Source organism: Fomitiporia mediterranea (assembly GCF_000271605.1).
Source record: "Fomitiporia mediterranea MF3/22 unplaced genomic scaffold FOMMEscaffold_3, whole genome shotgun sequence".
NCBI classification, from domain to species: Eukaryota; Fungi; Basidiomycota; class Agaricomycetes; order Hymenochaetales; family Hymenochaetaceae; genus Fomitiporia; species Fomitiporia mediterranea.
In genome coordinates, this window is record NW_006760388.1 from 2,120,625 (window position 1) to 2,142,673 (window position 22,049).

At 48.2% G+C, this 22,049-nt stretch overlaps 7 protein-coding genes across 7 annotated transcripts; 4 read left to right on the top strand and 3 right to left on the bottom strand.

Moving 5' to 3' along the window:
* Positions 1-39: 39 nt before the first annotated feature.
* Positions 40-1,924, top strand: FOMMEDRAFT_139157 (MFS general substrate transporter; the record flags this gene model as incomplete). Its single annotated transcript, XM_007263909.1, has 5 exons — positions 40-122; positions 178-276; positions 341-565; positions 618-1,071; positions 1,127-1,924. The coding sequence occupies 5 exons, from the start codon at positions 40-42 to the stop codon at positions 1,760-1,762; spliced, it is 1,497 nt and encodes a 498-aa protein (XP_007263971.1). The 3' UTR covers positions 1,763-1,924.
* A 126-nt stretch (positions 1,925-2,050) lies between these two features.
* Positions 2,051-3,036, top strand: FOMMEDRAFT_77644 (uncharacterized protein; the record flags this gene model as incomplete). Its single annotated transcript, XM_007263910.1, has 5 exons — positions 2,051-2,199; positions 2,272-2,340; positions 2,409-2,457; positions 2,514-2,817; positions 2,882-3,036. 5 exons carry the CDS (start codon positions 2,051-2,053, stop codon positions 3,034-3,036), a joined length of 726 nt encoding a protein of 241 aa, XP_007263972.1.
* Positions 3,037-3,410: 374 nt separating this feature from the next.
* FOMMEDRAFT_104101 (uncharacterized protein) lies at positions 3,411-4,430 on the bottom strand (the record flags this gene model as incomplete). Its single annotated transcript, XM_007263911.1, has 5 exons — positions 4,302-4,430; positions 4,165-4,229; positions 4,046-4,104; positions 3,663-3,966; positions 3,411-3,604 (listed from the first exon to the last, which is right to left on the bottom strand). Exons 1-5 carry the CDS (start codon positions 4,394-4,396, stop codon positions 3,411-3,413), a joined length of 717 nt encoding a protein of 238 aa, XP_007263973.1. The 5' UTR covers positions 4,397-4,430.
* A 428-nt stretch (positions 4,431-4,858) lies between these two features.
* FOMMEDRAFT_153171 (uncharacterized protein) lies at positions 4,859-5,687 on the top strand (the record flags this gene model as incomplete). Its single annotated transcript, XM_007263912.1, has 4 exons — positions 4,859-4,880; positions 4,937-5,128; positions 5,194-5,402; positions 5,466-5,687. The coding sequence occupies 4 exons, from the start codon at positions 4,859-4,861 to the stop codon at positions 5,685-5,687; spliced, it is 645 nt and encodes a 214-aa protein (XP_007263974.1).
* Positions 5,688-5,892: 205 nt separating this feature from the next.
* On the bottom strand, positions 5,893-7,062 carry FOMMEDRAFT_26649 (L30e-like protein; the record flags this gene model as incomplete). The annotated part of the gene is made up of 5 exons (XM_007263913.1): positions 5,893-6,025; positions 6,081-6,633; positions 6,698-6,812; positions 6,904-6,958; positions 7,052-7,062. The coding sequence occupies 5 exons, from the start codon at positions 7,060-7,062 to the stop codon at positions 5,893-5,895; spliced, it is 867 nt and encodes a 288-aa protein (XP_007263975.1).
* A 1,249-nt stretch (positions 7,063-8,311) lies between these two features.
* Positions 8,312-9,798, top strand: FOMMEDRAFT_78311 (NOL1/NOP2/sun family RNA met; the record flags this gene model as incomplete). Its single annotated transcript, XM_007263914.1, has 5 exons — positions 8,312-8,367; positions 8,424-8,529; positions 8,585-9,133; positions 9,190-9,661; positions 9,719-9,798. The coding sequence occupies 5 exons, from the start codon at positions 8,312-8,314 to the stop codon at positions 9,796-9,798; spliced, it is 1,263 nt and encodes a 420-aa protein (XP_007263976.1).
* Positions 9,799-11,564: 1,766 nt separating this feature from the next.
* FOMMEDRAFT_104110 (pali-domain-containing protein) lies at positions 11,565-12,762 on the bottom strand (the record flags this gene model as incomplete). Its single annotated transcript, XM_007263915.1, has 6 exons — positions 11,565-11,757; positions 11,821-11,909; positions 11,967-12,193; positions 12,255-12,331; positions 12,389-12,475; positions 12,551-12,762. 6 exons carry the CDS (start codon positions 12,760-12,762, stop codon positions 11,736-11,738), a joined length of 714 nt encoding a protein of 237 aa, XP_007263977.1. The 3' UTR covers positions 11,565-11,735.
* Between the last annotated feature and the right edge of the window lie 9,287 nt (positions 12,763-22,049).

Below are 22,049 nucleotides of genomic sequence, written 5' to 3' on the forward strand. Positions count from 1 at the left end.
GCGCTGATCGCATGCGGTGACCGTAGCGTTCCGACCACCATGTCGTCCACCTCCTATGGCAGTCCACGATTGTTGCTGCGCGTCCAGCTTGCGCTTACTTGCATATCTATTGCAGCCAATGCGTTAGTCCAGCTTAATATGCTGTATTAATGTCGGTTTACTTACATCGGAATGTAGCTTGTGTGCTGGTGGCATATTCACCTTCCCACTCCTTTCGCCCAGTCTTGCTGAGCATCTCAAGCTCACCCAGCCGCAACTGACGACCATCGTTCTTGCGTGAGCCTTCAAGAATATCATGTGCATATGCAAAGCAGGGTCTCTGACCGTGTTATACACTTAGTGGAATGATAGGCCAGTATCCGTTTGCAGCACTTGTAGGCAAGGCTATTGATAGATATGGCCCCTGGTCGTGCTCCCTGGCATCATCCGTCCTTTTCTCCGTTGGATTCGGTGCATTCGCACTCGAAATTGCCAAGACTCCCGACGACATCACACTACCCTCGAATTCATCATTTGAACGACTCACGCTCTTCTTCTTTATGGCAGGCCTGGGAACGGTCACTTCGTATGTTGTTGCTCCTGCGTTCCGGTTCTATACAAGACTGACATATTTACAGCTACTTCTCATCGCTATTTGCTGCCTCGAAGAACTTCCCCGAATACATCGGTGTCGCTTCGGGAACCAGCATGGCTCTCTTCGGGCTATCTCCGCTCTTTCTGTCACTTCTTGCCTCGACTTTCTTTACCAGCGATGAATCCGGACTGAATGTAATCAAGTTTGTCTCATTCATGGCTATTCTTGCGGGTATTGTCCATATAATCGGCGCCATTAACCTACGAACCCCGGATTCCCCTTCGATAGTCTTAACAGAAGCCGAAGAAACTCGACAGGATGAAGAGAACGTTGCAGTGCGGGATAATGATGAGCGAACGCCGCTCATACTTAAGAAGGCGCAGCAATCCGTGGAAGTCAGCGTTGTTCCTGTTGAACACAATAACACTGTATTGGACTTACTAAAGGATCCATATTTCTTGCTTTTGGGGTTGACAACGTTCATTTGCCTCGGGTCGGTACGTACATCCGTCTAGCATGACTATAATTAAGAGTGCTTATCGTCGAAACTAGTGTGAGATGGTTATCAGCAACATCGGTTCGATAGTCGTTTCTATGCCTTCTACATCTCCCGTTCCTGCATCCCTTCCGAGCGATGCTGCTTCTTCTGTTACCGCAACGCAAGTTCGTTTGTTATCACTCGCAAACACGATCTCGCGTTTGTTTGTTGGTCCTCTTGCGGATTTCGTGTCTCCCGTGGCGTCATACCTTCCTTGCGGAACAATCTATTTTGCCCGCAAGCACCTTGTCAGCCGTGTTGCTTTTACCTTTGCTGCAAGCGCACTGCTCGCGTTGACATTCGGCTGGATGGAGTTCGGTGTATCTAGCAGAGAAGGACTTTGGGCAGTGAGTATAGGCACGGGTATCGCGTATGGCGGGTTCTTCACCGCCCTGCCCGGCATTGTGTCGGGAGTTTGGGGCCTTTCTAACCTAGGGAGAAACTTTGGTGTCATTACATATGCGCCCTTCCTCGGCACGCCAGCATTCTCATACCTTTATGCGTTTGTCGCGGCCTCGCACAGCGACGGGAGCGGTGTGTGCACTGGACCTGAGTGCTGGCGGCTCACGTTTGCAATTGCGATTGTTTCGGCAGTGATTAGCATGGCGTCAAGTGTTATATTATGGAGGCGTTGGAGTGGACGTATATGAAGCGCATTGATATCCGATATCGCCAGCATTTTCCGCTGTTCATGGCCCTGCAGCTACAATTATATATTTATCTAGAGGAGACCTCAACCATACTGTACTACTAACTTGATACTCCATGTATGCATTCATCTGTACTATTATAATAAATAGAGCGCATGAACCTTGCATTGTACGGCTAGTGTATCTTTACGCGCGAGTAATGACGCAGTACGGCGATCAGCGGCAATTGACGGCAAAATGATGCCAATAACCGTCATTTCTCTTGCAACACCCATCTTCAAACTTACCATGTCCGCAAAGTCGCTTCTGGCTACTGTGCTGCACGGACTTGGTGCCGCTATTATGACATGGGGATACCTAAGCCTCAAGACCACCGTCATGCATACCTTGATTAAGGACCAGAAGAGTGGACATTCACAGTTTCTGACGGTTCAAGCGTGAGTCGTCTTGCCACATAATTTGAACAGTAATTGATGTATACCACCTTTTTATGCCTTTTCCACATGAAGCCTCCTTATTTCGTTAATCACAATGGCACTTAGCTTAGCTCGTGATATCCTTCCCGTTAATCTATGTAAGTGCTCGACGTTATATGGCAAGTTGATGTTGCTAAGAAAAAAAACTACATTTTTATAGCATTCCCTAGAACACTGCTCATGTACGCCAAGCGCGCATTATTCTTGATTGCTCTGCCCGTGAGTCTCTTTCGTGGAATTCAGAATTAGTGCTGAACATACCGTCACACGACCAGCTATCGGTGGTCGTAACTTCGATTTACTGGACCCTCATTGTGTTCTTCCCCACACTCATCCTTCGACGTGCTCCTGAGCCTTCTGAACCGTCTGCTGAAGGGTTCGACGATCTCTTGCGTATTCCACTCAGTCTCGACCTTGCGCTACATGCCGCTCCTGCAATTACACTCCTCTTGGATTTCTTTCTCTTTGAAAGAAGCTACGGACCTCGCGCGGCGAACCTTGGCGCTACCGTGGTGAGCGCTGTATTCTCCGTGTGGTATGCCGTTTGGGTGGAGTATTGTGCGAGTTTTAATGGAGTTTGTGCGTAATCGTTTACTTCCATATACTTTCGAGCTAAATTTATTTTTATGGTTCGTCTCCACAGTTCCATACCCATTCCTAACGGAAAATACATTCCCTATCCGTGCCGTCATATATATCGTCGTAACCGCCATTGCGTTCTTGTCCTTCCACGCCATTAACACGGTACACAAAGTCCTTACTGGACGCTATACCCCCATAAAGGAGAAGTCTACATGACACATCTACTAGAAATGCAGTATTAGGATATTCAGCAGTGCGTGTAGAAATCTAGAGCAATGTTCTGATGTAGAGATACTGTAGATGATTTCGATGTTTACCCTTCCTTCCATCCTTTGAAATACAAATTATACATCACATACTGTTCACGGAGAACATACGTCATCGCGATCGACGCTGATTTACAAACTCCTGCAATGCAATGAAAATCATTGAACTGAAATGTATTCGATCGATCGTATTCTGTTAATTGTACATGACATGAATGCATTACTCGAGAACAAACTTGCAATTCATACAGTCATTCAGGCATACTCCATCCATAAAACCAATTCCACAAGGCACGTGAGGTATAGCAACACCAGGAACATCTATCAATTTTTGTATACAATTCTAAACGTATCTGTTTTTTCCGACTCCGATTGTGTAGTTGTTGGGGTATATTGTTTGTTGAGGAATTTATGAACGGCATTAACGATTCGGAGGGATAGCACTGCAATGGCGGTCACGGCAATGTATATGATAACTCGGATAGCAAAGGGATTCCCATTCAGAAAAGGGTATGGGTCTGTACAAACGAAGAACATGAATTAATATTGACTCAAAGAAAAAATGAAGTAACGTACAAACTCCATTATAACTTGCACAATATTCTACCCATGCAGCATAACCCGCAGAAAATGTACATAGATGGGTTGTACCGCGCTTCACCTCACCAGATCCGTAGCTCTCATCGAAGAGGAAGAAGTCGCCGAGAAGTGAGAGTATAGGTGCGGCGTGTAGCGCAAGGTCGAGACTGAGTGGAACGTGAATAATGTCACCGGACACATTGATAGAAGTTGGTAAGGACGGGTTGGGAACACGTCCTATGATGAGTGTCGGGAACAATATAGCGGAGATCCAATATATCAAAGCAACGTCAACAGATAACTAATGATATGACAAGAAGTTTTAGCTGACTGGTCGTAGACCAGGACAGTGCTTTCTCTCCATGAAAGGAAGGGCTTACCGGAAGAGCAATCAAGAAGATCTTGCGTTTTGTTTCGTGTATCGTTCTTCGGAGAGATGCTGACAATGATTTTCAGCACACTTTGACAATCACTATATATTTTACGCTAGAACACATACTTTGAGTTGTCGGCAGGACATCACAAGCTAAACTGAGAGCCTCTGTAAGTAACGACATGTCAAGACTTCATGAGGAGAAAGAAGAGCACGAAAATCCATCAGTTTTTAATTTGATGCAGAAGTTTCATATAACTCACGCTAGAACCGTCATGAATTGCCAGTGACCGCCTTTCTGATCCTTCACTAAGGAATACATTATTGTACGTTCGATTCCGAGATGTCCCCACGTCATGATAGCGACACCGACCCCGTGAAGCGCTGTTGCAAGACGTGCTTTCATGGAGATGGCAGACTGAAGGATGGATGGGATCACTCACTGCATGGATGTCCAGTCGGCCATCAAAGGTGCAACAAGTCGCATTACTAATTACATCCACCTAGCTCTTCAATATGAAGCATTGTACAGGTGAAAGCTTTGGTGCACAGAAAACCGGGTGAATAGAGTTGCGTCCTCATACAGAGCACTGTAATTTTATCAGTGATCAACATACTGGGCGCCATACAGACGGGATTTTTTAAATTTTAAACCTTGACTTGTGGGAAAGGACCTACGTCATTTCTTGATCGACACTTGCGAAACCAAAAGGCGTTGACGACCTTACTGTTGCTTGTCTTCATTCGAGATTGACACCCTCTACGATGTTTAGGCTCTCTAGACCATTTCAATCCCTGTGCAACACTTATAATACTCGAAATGTATTCAACTCTGCGGCTCAGTGTGCAAACAGTGCACGGACACTGACCATCAAACCTGCGATAAAACACACTTTAGTTCCCCAAGCTCGCATCCTGTCCACGTCTTCTGCATCTTTTCGGAGCGATTCACTAAGGCATGCAGCCGCTGGAAGTCAAGCAAGGTCGAATTTTTGGAACACATCAGGCTTCAAAAGCGCTACTGCGCTTGCTGGTATCAGCCTTGGTCTTACTAGCTTCCTGGTCCAACGGCAGCCAGTTTCCTGCGATGGTATGTTCACATCTCAACTTTGTCCCCCAATCCCCACATCGGACTAATTACACTTGATCAAAAAGCACCTCCTCCTAAACCCAGCGCTAGAGCTTCTCCAAGCCCCGACTCAATGCCAAAGGATCTCCCTCCACTCTCTCCACCTCCACATTCCTCTTTTAACACGTTCGAACTCGGATTCGGGACTGTCGCTGGTATATGTACTGGAGTATTCGTCAAGAAGGGTGCAAAACTACTGGCTTTTACACTTGGCGGGGTTTTCGTTTTGCTGCAGGTACAGTCCACGTCACTTTCATTTCACCTTGGATTTCAATAACGATGCTGTCTTATCTATCAGTATCTTGTCAACCTGCGTCTAGTACGAGTTAACTGGTCCCGAGCAGAGTCGCGCTTCCAAGACATGTTCTATTCACGCGAAAGAGTCGTGGGAGGAGAAGTAGTAAAACGTCCACCGACATTACTTTCACTTTGGCGCTGGCTTGTCGACTTCTTAACGGCGGATTTTCCTCCACGAGCAACGTTCATCGCCGGGATGGCACTCGGATTGCGTATTGGGTAGTTCATAGGCTTCGACTGATCGAGTAAGGAATGCCGTAGTATACAGATTGTTAAAACCGAACAAATAAAGACACGCATAAGCATCAGGCATACATTGTTTAACCATACGACATGATGTAAAGCCGCGTTACAGTAACAGACGACCTCAGAACATAAGCCGGTTATACCCGCACGCAACACCCTAAACTTTAATATGATCAAAGAACTCAGAGCTTCGCTGCGTTAGCTGCAGAGAGGGTCTGTCCAGCAGCTTTGGCACGCTTGCGGAGCATCTGGGTAGACTTGTTGCCTCGGATTCCTCCACCCCACTGGCGACGAACCTCGTCGTACTTGTCGGAGCTATAATTTAATTGTCAGTAAAACATAAAAATAGCCATGATCATTCAGAACTGACAAGTTAGCCTTAGCTGCGGAGACAATGTTACTGAGTTCTTTCTGGTCTTCAGAGCGGACCTCCTGCACGGTCAAGACAGCAGCTGTCTTCTTGTGCACAACAGTGCCGAGGCGGGCCTTGCTCTTTACGATAACGTAGGGGACACCCATCTTGCGGCACAAAGCTGGGAGGAAGATAACGAGCTCGATGGGGTCAACATCATCGGCAATAACGACGAGTGAAGCCTTCTTCGCCTCAATGAGAGCAACGCAGTGGTTGAGACCGTACTTGACGAAGAGCGGCTTTTTCTCAGGCTTCTGCTCCTTGTCCTGGGCGGTCGCGGCAGCGGTAGAGGCAAGACGCGCCTTCTTCTCCTGCTTCGTCTCAGGGCGATACTTGTTAAGAAGCTTGAAGAGCTGAGTTGCTGTGTTCTTGTCCAAGGTGTGCGAGAACTGTGCAATCGCCGGGGGTACCTTGAGGCGTTGGTGGAGAATGACCTTCTGGCGCTGCAAGCGCACATACTCAGGCCATTTGACAAAGCGAGTCAAATCACGCTGTGGTTGAGTATCCTGACCTGTTCACATCCGGCAGGTCCGTTAGTCAATCCCATCATATGCTTGACTTATGCAGAGACTTACCGATACCGAAGTTTTTCGGGCGAGCTTCGAAGAGAGGATTCTTCTGAGTCTTTGTGCCTTTTGACGCACCGAAAGGCGCGGGGGCAGGTTTCTTGCCGGACTTGGCTTTCGGAGGCTGGTCATTGAGACGAGAATAGTCAGCGTCATGTGCACAATGTTTTCAAAATACACAATAACGAGACGACTCGGAGCTCTATCGCCCGTACCATACCAGGTGCGGGCCCAGCAAAGTGCACACCATCAGCCTGCTTGAGAGCAAGACTTCAGTGCAGATGTACGAGTGAAATTGGAGGATGCAAAATCTGTAGACAAAGTGAGATCTACGGGCTAACGACATCCATCAACGAGGCGCACCATCCATCCATTTCCAATGACTAAATGCACATCTCGCTGGTCTATTCGAGCTCCTCGCCGTCACACAAGTGCATCTCGACGATGAAACTCACCATTTTGAAGGATGTTAACGAGGGACGGCGGTCTTGAGGTCTTGAGGTGGTCGGGTGATCAAGGAAAATCGAGAGAAAATCTGGACGGAAATTCACGTATGTAAAGGTCACGTGCGTGAAATTTCCATCCCAAAATTTGGATTGCAGCTTCCTTGAGAGTGAAGTGAGAAGAAACCGACACACCGAACATGGGCCGCCGTTCGAAAAACAAACAGCCTGCACCTGGGCCTCTTACTGAGAAGAGTAACCGAACGCTCGCGCTTTCTTCACCCAAAAAACTCGGAAAGCGCAAGCAAGACCCGGAACCAGAAAACAGATCTACGAAGAAAGCAAAGAGGAAAGAGAGCTCGGAGCTTGCCAACAAAACCAAGGCAGAAAGGGCGAAGTCAAGGTCTAAATTACAGAAAGCAGAGGATGAGGGTGACGGTGAGAGCGGTGAGAGCGGTTGGGACGGCGTGAACAACGACGATAATGACTTGAAGGCGGAAAAGCAGTCCGTGTTAATCTTTTGGATTATTCAGTATTTCATTTTGACCTTTCCGCAGAGCCTTGTTTGATGATAGTGATGGCGAACAAGCTGAGTTCGTAGGTGACCTGGACGATCTGTCCGGCGAAGAAGACGAGTAAGTCTTTTAACTCTTGATATATTCCAATTCAACTCAAAGTTGTACCTCACTTTTTAGCTACTCACTATCGGTATGCTTAGCTATCAAGCACATTTAATTTCATCTGACGCCTTCTCAATCAGAAAAATGCTGCTCAAGAACTCCAGCTCGACTCCTCGTCCGAAGACGATGAGACACGAGTGTCAAAGGAGAAAGCCAAGTTCAAAACGTCCGCGAAAAAACGTGAAGAAACCGCAGAAGACTCGGACTCGGAAGCATCTTCAGACATCGATTCAGACGATAATAGAGTCACTGCTGCAAACTTCGAAGCACGAGCTCGGGCTCTCGATGAGCAGGCTGCCCGTGATGCTGAACTGGATGCCGAGGAACTCCGACAAGCTGCACTCGATATGGACGAAGATGAGGACATTGAGGGAATAGATGTCGATGATGTCGATGAGACCGGCCAGGGAGATGGCGATGGGTTTGAACTACCTACAGCGGAAGAACGCGAAGAGGAACGTAAAACAGGTGCACAGGATTTAGGACTTGTGCAGCGTCGCATGCGTCATTGCGCTCGCGTGCTCTCAAATTTTAAGCGACTTGCCGCGAAGGATCGGTATGCATTCTATACTAAATACCTTGAGATATTTTTTCTAATCACAGACTCCAAAGGTCACGCTCGGAATATGTCGAGCAGTTATTGGCAGACATTGCGAGCTACTATGGGTACAACGACTTTCTCACCGAAAAATTATTCCATCTTTTCCCAGTGCTGGAGGTAATCCAACTATTTGTACGCATGACGGTTCATGTACTTATCGGTTTATCTTCAGGCGATTGAGTTCTTTGAGTCGAACGAGCTTCCGCGACCAGTCACTATTCGTACCAACACCCTTCGAACGCGACGCAAGGACCTTGCACAGGCGCTCATCGCTCGCGGTGTCTCTCTCGAACCACTTGGAAAATGGTCTCCGGTCGGGTTACAAGTCTTCGAATCGTCAGTTCCCCTCGGCGCGACACCGGAATACCTTGCTGGACATTACATGCTCCAAGCTGCATCATCTTTCTTGCCAGTAATGGCTCTCGACCCGCAACCAAATGAACGTATTTTGGACATGGCGTCTGCTCCTGGTGGGAAGTCTTCATATATCTCCGCCCTGATGCAGAACACAGGTGTGGTCTTTGCGAACGACGCGAATAAGTCGCGTACAAAGAGTTTGACGGCGAATATTCATCGTTTGGGGTGCAAGAACGTCGTCGTATGTAATTATGACGGAAGAGAGTTCCCGAAAGTTATCGGAGGCTTTGAACGAGTTCTGCTTGACGCACCGTGCAGTGGAACCGGTGTCATAAGCAAGGACGCTAGTGTCAAAGTCAATAAGGTTGGTCGCATACTTCCTGATTGTAAGATTTTGCATTAATAAATCCTCTATAACAGAGTGCACGCGACTTTGCACTCCTTTCACATCTACAAAAGCAACTCATCCTTTGCGCAATTGACAGCGTAACCGCTTCCTCATCCTCCTCACCTGGGATTGTCGTCTACTCAACATGCTCTGTCACAGTCGACGAGAACGAGGCTGTAGTCGACTACGCCCTCCGCAAGCGGCCGCACGTACAGTTACTAGAAACTGGACTAGCATTCGGCCGCGACGGCTTCACACGTTACCGCGGAAAAGTGTTCGATCCAAGCGTAAAGCTCACTCGTCGTTTCTATCCACACGTGCACAACATGGACGGCTTCTTTGTTGCAAAGCTCAAAGTTGGTCGTCCACAAAAGGGTGCGCAGAAGCGCACAACGGAAACCGAAAGCGGAAAGAAGAACGTGGAGCCAGTAGAAGCTGCTTCAGACGCGATGGATGTAGATGGCGTGGCATTCGATGAGGATGAAGATAGACCGTATCTTGAGGGTCAGTACCCTTTTCCTTCATGAGCGTTGAACGCTATTGATTTTATTGTCCGAATAGCAAATAAACGACGACAGATGAAGGCGAAAGGACTGCGTGTTCCTCCACGAACCGTGCAAGCAAGCAAGCCCGCTAGCTAGGATCGTAATCGCATTCTTTTAGGTCTTTGTACTACTTTATTCTCTGCCTATACATCCACGCGTTTTGTTGCCACGGAATTCTGCAATATAAAGCAATTTGCATTTTCTCGCTGCTGTATTCTCGGTATATATACATATGTTCGTTCATATAACAATACACAATACAAACCGGGCGAATACCATCATAAATAATTGACTGAGCAAAGTACAACTTACACGTCTCCGAGAACCGGTTTAGGCATAGACTTTCCAGACATTAGTGAACCTCCTTTTAATCTACGGGAACCATCGCAAGGTCAGGCCTTCAATGTTTGTTCTCTGAATGAACAGAGTATGACGTTAATTCAGAATTTATTATTCAGGATATGGATATACTCACTCATGCTTCATTCTCCGACTGAAAATGTCCCAAGCTGTGCAAATGCAAGCTATCCAGAGTAATATAGCCGCAGTGAGAGTCATCCATGTCTACAGAGGGCATGATGAACGTAAGCAAAGTCAAGCCAAAAGAACATCGACCCGGGAACTGAAGAGAAATTAAAAGACGTACACCACTACCCCAGGTCGCCTTAATCTGCCCACCGAGTTCAGCGTTTATTCTGCGGCGGACAACCGCAACGAAGATGATATCTATCAACGCGGCAACTGTCCCAAGAAGCGCGGCGAGCAAGTGCGCGACAAGGCCAGCATATTCTGAGAACGTTGGTCTCGCATCTTTGTCGAAGTGTGTGAAGAAGATTGAAGGTACTGTGGTGCGCGCGAGTATAGCTAGGGCACAAACTGTATTTCTCTAGTCAGCACAGAAACATGAATCTTTCCTTTATTAATGTCCGTACGTACCGATGGGATGGAGTACGAGGGCTGAAGTCACAGACGACGACACATCATCAGAAATGCTCGAAATATTAGGTATGGAACTGAAGCAACTGTTGTTGAGTATATATGCGCTAGAAGATATTCAGAAGAGAACATACAAAGCATTCTGGACCGTCTGATCGAAGGTAAAACCCAAGCCAGCTTTTGTGCACTGTACTATTCTGTTCGAAATTCGATTGTTGAATCAATAACCCTTTACGAAAAAAATTACCGTATATCTTACTCGGTGCTGATAGCAGCATTTATGCAGTAACCCCAGATCCCAAAATCCACGGTTCGAGTCGCCTGGACAGTAGCATTAGCAGGGCCCTCAGTTATCGTCCTGGTTAGCTTAAGGAGGTCCACAGTGTTGATAATTGGTACGGACAACGACACGATCAGCAGAAGCCAGATAGCTACAAAAGACGAGAGAAGAGCTACGAGTAATGCGATGGGGACACCTGGGTATGTGCCACGCATTTTTCTCGACATGAAAGAGAAAGGGTTGCGCGTTACACCTGTCCCAGGAGGCGAGGCCGAATTCGTCCAGTCTAGTAGAATTTGAAAGTTGAGAGTTCCATCCGGAGGTAGGCTCAGGCTACCCCTTCATTTCGGGGATATGTATGATGTGCACCAGCGCCACTCCAGAGGCTGGACTGTATGCGGCTGGCGCATGAATAGAGTCGACCATTCAAGAAAGACAAGACGCAACACGAGAGCACCACTGGAGCTGCTGGCAAAGTCTGGTCTGGCATGTATGTTATAGTAACTTATACACAGTCCACCATCTCGGTGCTTATCATTATCTAGATTAGATTAGATTATGTTCCATCAAATGCCCCTCAAATTGTATTGCTTCAATCTACAGAAATGTGCGTGCGGGAATCCATGATACGAAATATTTGTCCCTTCATTTCAATTCAAGTCGTTCGGAAAAACAAAAATCATGTGAATAGGTGATCCAACTCGTAAGGATCTGTAAAGTATCGTTAAGTCCGTTCAGTCATGGGTATCAAAGATGTGCTAGATCGGCAACATTGGCTCCAAGCATGACGTATTTATCTCTCCAACAGGTGGACAGTCTAATATGTATCTGCATATTTCCTGTAGCATAGATAGCTTGAGTACGATTCTTGGGGAATGACGATACATATAAACAACACTCACTTGCGTCTGCCTCCGCAAGCAAAGATTCCGCAGCATGCACCGACACAGGACAACCAAAGTAGGATAGTTGCAGCAAGCGTCATCCATGTCTATAGTAAATTAGTAGAATTTCAATACGAGCTGTCGGCCAAAGAAATTTTACGCACTCCGCTACCCCAGGTCGCCCGAATCTGGCCATGGAATTCATCATTGAGCTTGTTCCGTACGACTGCCACGAATATGACATCAACCAGGAAAATTATCGTCGTGAACAGTGCCGCAAAGATTGACGCTACGAGAGTGGCGCCGGAACGCACTCGAGTGCCAAATCGTGGAGTGGAGCTCGTGATCATGAATATTGAGAGAGCAAGCGCCAAGAACGTGAGTCCGCACGCTATTCATGTGCAAGGTAAGGTGAGAAACCATATTAGTGTAGAAGATTTAAGCAGTCGTACCAATAGGATGTATGACGAGCACAGTTGTAACAGAACGTGTCAAGTCGTCTGAAATTCTTCCTATACCCGATACTTGACTGAATTGAGTGGTGTTAATATCCGAACTCCACTCGAAAATAGCACGAAATACTCACAGAGCATTTTGAACCGTCTCATCAAAAGTAAAGCCTAGATGTGGCTTTGTGCACTGCGCAGCCCTATCAAAATTCTGCCCAGCGACCCTTAGAGTAGTCGGAGCGATCACATTAGTTTTGTGAATAACCCCTCGTTCATGCCAACTTCATGGGTAGACTTACTGGACATCGACTGCGCTTACACAATAACCCCAGACGCCGAACTTGACACTTCCTGTGACATCAACGGAGGCGACACTAATGCCTTCGCTCACGACCGCCGAGAGCTTCAACAAGTCTATTGACTTAATGATAGGCACGGAGAGAGAGACAAGCAAAAGCAGCAGAAATGCAGCGAATAATAGAAGAGGCGTGATTGCGGTGGCAGCGTACATGGCTGTTGAATGAGAAACAGACGAAGAGGAGTCAAAAACGATGTCAGTGGTGGGACAAAAGTCTGGGAGTAGTGGCGAATGGCCGTAAGAGGTGCGGGGCGTTATAAGGCATGCATCCGGCTTTGGGCCCGAGCTAGAATAAAAAAAGACAATCAATGCTCGGCAGAGCCTCTCCACCCTCATTTCGCGAATAAACGTGGTCCACAGCCATCCTTGTTCGAGTCGTTTGTGACGTATGGCACTGAATGTGCATGAGAAAACAACGTTGTCGGAGACTTACAACAGGCCAGGCTTTTAATCGTCGTGCATTCGTGGCCGTGTGCGACCAACTCGCGGAAACGCACATTACAGTACATGGAAATTTGAGAGTATGGTGACGCAAATCAATTACAAAGATAAGATAAGATCGTTGATCTATTGTACGTACAGCACAAACTAAACAATTATATACATAATACATATGCAAACATGATACGAAAAAAGCGAGAGAAAAATAAATCAAACATAAATGTATGCTCCACAAAATGGACATATTCTTGGAATATCCTTGTCATCGGACCCTGTAGAGGTCTTTGACAGCCTCGAAAGGATCTCATCCCGACTTCCACTGCATACGTGATCTGGGACAAGAATAGTGTTGAGTTATTTTGCGAAGCTGAGGCATTTAGAAACTTACCTGGCATTCCGCCGCCGGTGTTGACTCGACTGTCTTGTTTCCCGGTACCTTCAGGGTAGACGGTCGGTCTGTACGAGGAGTTGAAAGGTTGCTGTTGATTTTGTTGTCCGTCGGTAGATGTCTCAGTGGTTGACGACACTGCATCGCTCCTTTTCATCGTTGGATAGACGGTACTTCTGTAACTGGAGTTAAAGGGTCGTTCTTTGTCCTCAGTAGGTGACTCAGAAGGTGATTGATGATCAGAAACTGCATCACTCCTCTTCCCTGTTCCTGTAGGATAAACAGTACTTCTATAACTGGAGTTAAAGGGTCGTTCTTGGTCCTCAGTAGGTGATTCAGAAGGTGATTGATGGTCGGAAACTGCATCACTCCTCTTCTCTGTCCCTGTAGGATAAACAGTACTTCTGTAACTGGAGTTAAAAGGTCGTTCTTGGTCATCAATAGGTGATTCAGAAGGTGATTGATGGTCAGAAGTTACATCACTCCTCTTCCCTGTCGCTGTAGAATAAACAGTACTTCTGTAACTGGAATTAATGGGTTGTTCTTGGTCATTAGTAGGTGGTTCGGAGGGTGACCGATAGTCAGAAACTGCGCCGCTCCTCTTTCCCGTAGGATAGACCGTACTTCTGTAAGTGGAGTTAGAGGGTTGTTGTAGATCGTCAGTAGGTGACTCGGAGGGTGACCGGTAGTCAGACACTACGTCGCTCCTGTTTCCTGTCCCTGTGGGATAAGCAGTACTTTTGTAAGTGGAGTTAAAGGGTGGTTGCGGACTGTCAATAGGCGTCTCAGGTGGTGATCGGTAGCCAGACGTTGCGCCACTCCTCCCTGTCGTGAAATCCTCGGCAGGCCTTCTTGACGCAGGTATGTAGCTGCCACTAGAATATTCACTGCCGACAGGTGATGAAACCTGTTCGGGGCTATACCTTTCAGATGGATACTCGGTGCTTCGGTAATCAGAAAACGCCGGGTCGCCGGAAACTCGACTTCCAGTGTAAGAGCCAAAGTCAGGAGAGCCAGAACGCCTTCCTGAATTAAAACCGTAGCCTTCACTAGAGCCACTGCTGCTGGGATAATAAGTTCCGCCATCGCTAGAGACCCTTGAGACATAACTTCTGCCACGACCTTTCCTATTGTAGGGACGCCTGCTTTCCGGACTGTATCTCCTTATATAACTGGACCTCTTCGTGCGGACAGGAGATGATCTGTTGGGGGAATAGCTGTCGCCCGAATAATAACTACCACTACCACTGGATCGCGGTCCAGACACGTAGCTAGATCTACCCCTGGTGAACAGCCCCGTGCCGGGCGATGAAGATCGCATTCGTTCACTAGAAATGTAGCTTTCACCACTGGCACCGCTGTCTGGGTATGAATAAGAGCTTCTGCGAGAGTACTCAGGTTCATATGTACCCTGACTTCTGCCAGTCGTGAAACGAGAACCGGCATCGGAGGTGTAGTTGTCGTTAATGTCGTCGGTCTTCGAATGAGGCGATTCAGAGTAATAAGAAGACGCAGTTTCAATGACGTCCCCAGATGTACTACCCGGAGAAATATATGTAGCTTCACCCTGGTAACTCTTCGTGTAAGGAAAACTAGAGTTCGGAGAGTAACCCACACTTGAACCGGAACTGGTGAAGTCAGTCTCGGGCCTAGTTGTTTGATAAGAAGTATAGTCTCCAGTGATACTAGTTTCTCCAAGAGGCGATCGGGATGCATACGACGTCGCAGCCATGGTACTTTCTGCGCCTTTGTCCGACGCAGGGTATGACCCGTCACTTGAGAAATAACTTCTTCCATGAGAGTCGCTTCCCGTGAACGGATTACTAGCCCCACGTGAATAGTCTGCATCTGAATTATCAGTAGAGACATAGGAGGCTGCTCGCGACGTTGAATTAGGATACACTGTTGGATCTACTTCACCACTTCCGCTCTCCGTGTAGGGACGGCTGCTTCCATGCATGTAACTGGTAGCCTCTGTGCGAGTCGCGCTCGCCAAAGGCGAAGTCGATCTGGACTGGTAGGCAGTGTCATAGGAAGTACCGGTTGGGGTGGTACCCTGCTGTGACACATAGGTCGGAGAATAGGAAAGTCTTGAGCTACTTGGAGTAAAATCTGTTGTGACATATGAGCCAGATGCAGTTTCTCCGATTGTATTCGTCTCTTCCAGAGACGACCCTGGTCGATAGGAGCTTTCTGCTACAGTCTTTTCCGAGCCCTCCTCTGTTGCAGTGTATGGCCTTTCACTGGAAAAGTAGTTCTCTCCACTAGCACCGCTCCCTGTTGAAGCATAGCTAGATGCAGGAGAACCTTCCACTCCTGAGACTTCCGAACTTACATAAGTCGAGATTCGCGATCTCAACTGAGAGGATGGGAATTCACCTTCAGATGTGCTCCTACCGCTTTCAGGCTCAGGATAGCTCGTCGCTTCGCTAGAGACAAAGCTTTTCGTGAATGTACGGCTGGTCCCGCTGGATAATACGGTCCCTGTTTCGCCCATATTACTGCCGGTCGTGAAGTGTGATCCCGTACCAGATGAACTGCCCAATCCAGAGCCGCTTGCAAATTCAGTCGGCTCGGACGTGCGCTCTTCAGTGATATAAGTATCCGTGAGAGGCGCGTGAGACGCGTAAGAGCTTCCAACGGTAGTGCCTTCTGTGCCAGTACCTGTAACAGAGTGTGGCTCTTCAGTAGTGACATAGCTTTCTCCGATGGCGTCACTTCCTGTGTGAGGATACGTAGACATACGAGAGTCGTCGAGAATTGAACTAGCGGTGGGTACGTTAGACGCAGTCGGCGACGTCGACTGGGAAAGCTGGGTTCTATCCTCAGACAATTCTTTGGCACTACCTGACTCGGGATATACTGTCGAATTTGTAGGATTTGTGGTATACGCACTGCTGCTGCCACCACTCTGGATGTTGGAGTGACTACTTCCGGGAGAGAAAGCGCTTTCCGTTCCAACTGCACTTCCGTCGTTGTTGGTCGAGCCTGAACCTACAATAGAACTGAGAGCTTCGTTCGTGGGCTCGTGGTCGGTGATGTCTATTGTGCCACTTGCCGAAGGTGATTGTCCCTCAGACATAAAGGTCTCGCGCGTCATGTCGCTGGTTGTGTGAGGAAAACTAGATGCTCGTGAAGAACCTAACTGCGAATAACTTCTGTCAAGGGTAGTGCCTGATACTGGCGTTCCGTCGGAAATGACATCCTCGGCAGAACCCGATTTAGTGAAAAGCGATCCAGATCCATTAGACGTTCCCATTTCAGTGAGTGGCCTTTCACTGGATATATAGCTGTCTTCAGCGGTGCCGTCGCTTGTGAAAGGACCACTTGACATACGAGAGGTGATTGTCCCTGGGGTGTCTGTCGTAGCGTAGGACGCAGTCGGTGTGCCTGAACGAGAGCTTTGGGAGCCATCTCCAGATAATTCCTCAGAGCCCCCGGATTCAGGATAATCTGTTGTGGCCCTTGAACTAGTAGGATACGATTCATCACTTACATTGGTCTTCGAGTAGATACCAGTGCCACTAGTGGAATAACCGATACCTGCATTATCCTTACTGCTTCCTTCTGTCGTTAATCGTGATCCTATGCTAGAACCGCCATCCTTGTCGATAAGTTCTGTGCTCATCGGACGAGACACAGAGTCAAAGACAGACTCAGTTGCAGTGATTGCCTGATTTGTGTCTGTGGAAGATTGCACTTGTTCATCCGAAGCATCACCTCCGACGCTACTGACATTGCTCTCCGTGTGAGGAACGCCTGTTCCTGAGTAATCGGGGCTTGCTTCTCCAGTGCTTACCTCGGTCGGAGATCGTGACTCTGCACCCGTGACAACCTCGTCGCCGTCGCCTGTCTTTGTATCAGGTATTCCGGAACCATAGCTCGACGCAACTTCGGTGACTTCCCGATCCGTCTCTAACGGAGGCTCCATTTCCTCGTCTGAGAGATGGCTTTCGCTATTGGCATTACTCATTGTGGGAGTGAAGCCGCTTTCAAGAGGCTGATTGGCTTCCATTTCACTCCCACTTCTGTTTGACCCAGAATCAATAAGAGACTCGGTCTTCGTTTCATCTCCCGCTACGGTCGGTGAGTACGACTGCTCTCCAGACACAAAACTGTCATTCACACTGCTCTGCGCGAATGGACTGCTCGGCTCAAGGGGACTACCCACTTGCGAATCACTTGCAGCAACACCGGATTCATGTTGCGACGTATGATCTGAGCTGTAACTGGGAGTGATATCCGTTCCTGTGAAAGACATTGGGGATGTATAAGAAGTTGCTATTCCGGTGTTGTATTCACTTAGGACTGTCCCAGAGCGCGGTTCCTCACCGGAAATATTGCTTTCTGCATGGGCGCCACTTCCTGTGATAGAATAGTTAGAGAGTTTAGGGTCGTCCATATTTGAGGCGTTAATATCTGCAGACGTCGCAAACCCAGATCTCGACTCCGAGACTGGGAACTCTTCACCAGACAGACTCCCCCGACTACCAGGACCTGTCAGTTCCGACAGGCCCTGCGAGTTGGCTGAGTATGCACTACCAGTGGCATTGCTGCCTGTGTCGGGGTATCCGGGCTCCCCAGATCGACTGGCTTCGGTCTCCACCTGATCTTCGACAGTAGCGAATTGCGGCCTTACATCGGAGACGTTGTCGTCATCAAGATTGTCAAATTCGATGGAGCGTAGCGCAGAACCTGTGACGGACGGCATTCGGCTAGTATCTCGTTCAGACTCATGTGTAATGACATCTTCGTTCCTGGAAGTTGGAGTTCGCGACTGTTCATCGGAGGCATAACCCATACCACTTGTCGTGTAAGGATAACTGGTTTCACCGAAGTAGCTATCTTCAGCGTCTTCCCTGCTCTCCCGAGGCGTCAATAGCGATCCAGCGTCGGACACGAAGTCCTTATCGATACCATCTGTCCCTGGACGAGACGAACCGACAATGGACTCATCAACAGGGGCATCTTCACCTCCTCCAGTTTGGGTTCGCGTTCCTTCGCTGGAAGTATAGCCTTCGCCACTCGTCGTGTAAGGATAACTGGTTTCCCCAGAATAACTAGCTTCTGTTTCATCCTTACTCTCTTCTGTTTGTAGCTGGGATGAAGCGCTAGATGAGGTAACCTTCTCGCCTTCATCTGTCTCTGCATGAGACAAATTCGAGTCCAAATCAGATTCAGTAACAGTGGCCTCTCTATTCAATTCAACTGAAGAGCGACCGTCTAACTTGTAGCTTTCATCCGTCGTCGAGTACGGATAAGTGGTTTCAATTTCGTTCACCCCTTCTTCAGTTACCGACCGTGATCTATTAGAGGACGGGAGAACTTGTTCCATCTCATCTGTATCGGCATGAGCCAAACCGGAATCCGAGTTAGATTCAGTAACAGTGGCCTCGGTATCCACATTAGTTGGAATTCGCGACTGCACATCTGACTTGTAGCTTTCACCGCTCGTAGTATGTGGATAGCTGGTTTCGCCAGAGTAACTAACTTCCGTTTCAGGAACACTCTCTTCAGTCAACGATCGTGATGCAGCGTCCGGCGAGACACCAATATCGCCTTCACCCGTCTCCACATGAGACAAGCCAGAATCCAAGCCAGATTCAGCAGCATTAGCCTCTCGACCCACTGCAGTTGGAATTCGTGAATATCCGTCTGACTTGTAGCTTTCACCGCTCGTTGTATATGGATAACTGGTTTCACCAGAGTAACTGACTCCCGTTTCAGGCATACCCTCTCCAGTCAATGATCGTGATGCGGCATCAGACGTGAGACCATTGTTGCCTGCATCTGTTTCCACATGAGACACTCCAGACTCTAAGCCAGACTTAACGACGGTGGTCTTTCTACCCATACCACTTGGCGTTCGTGATCTGCCATCTGAGTGATAGCTTTCATCAGTTGTTGTGTACGGATAGCTGGTATCGCCAGAGTAACTGAGGTCAGTTTCATCACTACTCTCTTTGGTCAAAATCCGCGCTACTGTGTCAGACAAGAAAATTCTTTCGCCTTCACCTGTCTCCGTCTGGGATGAACCGGTTTCGGGGCCAGACACCGTACCAGTGACTTCTGTTAACCCAGCAGTTGGAGTTCGTGACCGCTCATCTGACTTGTAACTTTCACCACTCGATGTATATGGATAGCTAGTTTCGCCAGAGTAACTGACTTCGGTTTCGGCTCTACTCTCTCCTGTTATTAACTGCGATGCAACATCGGAGACAAAATTCTCGTTAACACCATCCGTTCCTGTATGAGAAAGACCAGACCCAAGGGCAGGTCCTTCATTGCTGATATTTTTACTCGCACCAGTTGGAGTTTCTGATCGTTCACTATAGACGTAGCTTGCGCCGCTTGTTGTGTAAGGGTAACTGGTCTCACCAGAGTAGCTAGGTTCGGTTTCATTCCTGGTCTCAATTATGAACCGTGACCCGGTGTCAGACATATGGACCTCATCTGCATCGCCTGACAGCGTATGAGGTATCCCAGAGTTGATCATAGACACTTCAGCAGACATGCCTTCATCCGTGCCCGTTGGAGTTCGTAAGCTTTCGTCAAAGGCGTGGCTTTCGCCACTCGTTGTGAACGGATAACTGGTTTCACCAGAGTAACTGGGCCCGGTTTCGAGCCTATTGTCTTCGTTCGTAAACAGCGATCTGGTGTCGGACACGACGTCCCTATCGGCATCTCCTGCATCTGGCTGAGATAGACTTGAAACAAAAGCAGACTCATTAACATTGTCCTCCCCGACTGTGCTAGTTGCAGTTCGTGAACGTTCATCAGACCTGTAGCTTTCACCACTTGTCGTGTAAGGATAGCTGGTTTCACCCGAGTAACTGACTTCGGCCTCGCTTCGGCTCTCACTGGCTGTCAACAGCGATCCACCGCCGGAGACGTATTCCTCATTTACTTCGTCTGTCATTGTCTTAGACAGCCCGGAACTAGCGACCAGTGACGATCGGCCAACAGTAGCACTACTGCCAACCTGTGCTGATAACTGCGACTGAGCGCTTGAGATGAAGTCTTCTCCGCTCGTCGTAGAAGGATAGCTGGTTTCTCCGGAATAACTGGGTTCAGTTCCATCCCTAGTTCCCTCTGTCGCTAGACGAGATCCAGTATCGGAGCCGTAATCATCGTCGACATCAGCTGTCTTCGTGTCAGACAAAACGGAGTCAACCACAGTAGTGTCTCCGTCCATGCCAGTAAGAGTAAGAGATCCTTCATCCGAAGGAAGGCGCCTACTGCTGCCACTGGTCGTGGAGGGGTAGCTAGTTTCACCAGAATAACTAACTTCCGTCTCATCCCTTCTCTCGTCAGTATATAACGTCGATCTTGGGCCGGAGACGTAATCTTCGTCGACCTCGTCCACTGGTGTACGGGATGAGTCTAAGACGCCTTCTGATTCGGCTCCGATACCATCTTCGTCAGCACCGGTTGGAGAATGTGATAAGTCGTCTGAGCTCTGGATTTCATCACTGTCGAGGATATCTGCACTAGAATCGCTGACTTCACGAGAAACGGTAGGTTCTAACTCGCTGGTACCTTTCTCTGCTGACAGACCAGACTGTGTGGCCGAGATGCGGTCCTCGTCGATATCGCTTATCTCTGTAAATGGCGATTCGGAATCGTACATGGATCCGTTATCGCTAACGTCACGATCTGTTGCAGTAGACGAGTCAACTTGCTCATGCGAGATGTAACTTCCGTCACTGACATCACTCAGTGCGGATGTATTTTCAGCAGGCCGACTGGATTCCATTTCGCTCCCAGTCTTGTAAGGCACAGAGCCATCAGTAGCAATATCCGTGAGAGGAGTCGGAGACCTATAAGTGCTTCCAATATTGCCACTCTCAGAGAATGGCCTTTCACTAGAGATGTAGTTATCTCCAAGGTTGTTAGGATAGCTAGATAAGCGGGAGCTGTCGAGTCCTGATTCGAACCTACTCTCATTGGTCGGGAGGCGTGATCCTGTGTCGGAAATGAATTCGTCGCTGCCATAGCCTGGCGATGCATACGGTGACATAGAATCATACGCAGAACCAAGTGCAGTGTCACTCCGTATTGGGCTGGTCGGAGTGCACGACAGACCGTCAGAAAGGAAAGGATCGTCATTTGCATCGCTTCTTGTGAAGGGATAACTGGATTCATTAGCAATGTCCGTTTCAGGAATATTTGAAGTGAGGCCTCCATACGGACTTGAAGCATGATAAGAACCGGCAACGTCAGAAATATCTGTCTCTGTGAGAGGCGTTGGAGACCTGTAAGTGCTTCCAATACTGCGATCCTCAGAGAACGGCCTTTCACTAGAGATGTAGCTATCTCCAAGATTGCCAGGATAGCTAGGTAAGTGGGAGCTGTCGAGTCCTGATTCGAATCTACTCTCATTGTTCGGGAGGCGTGATCCTGTGTCGGAAATGAATTCATTGCTGCCATAGCCTGGCGACCCATATGGTGACATGGAATCATACACAGAACCAAGTGCAGTGTTGCTCCGAATTGGGCCGGTCGGAGTGCGAGACAGACCGTCAGAAAGGAAAGGATCGTCATTTGCATCGCTTCTTGTGAAGGGATAACTGGATTCATTAGCAATGTCCGTTTCAGGAATATTTGAAGT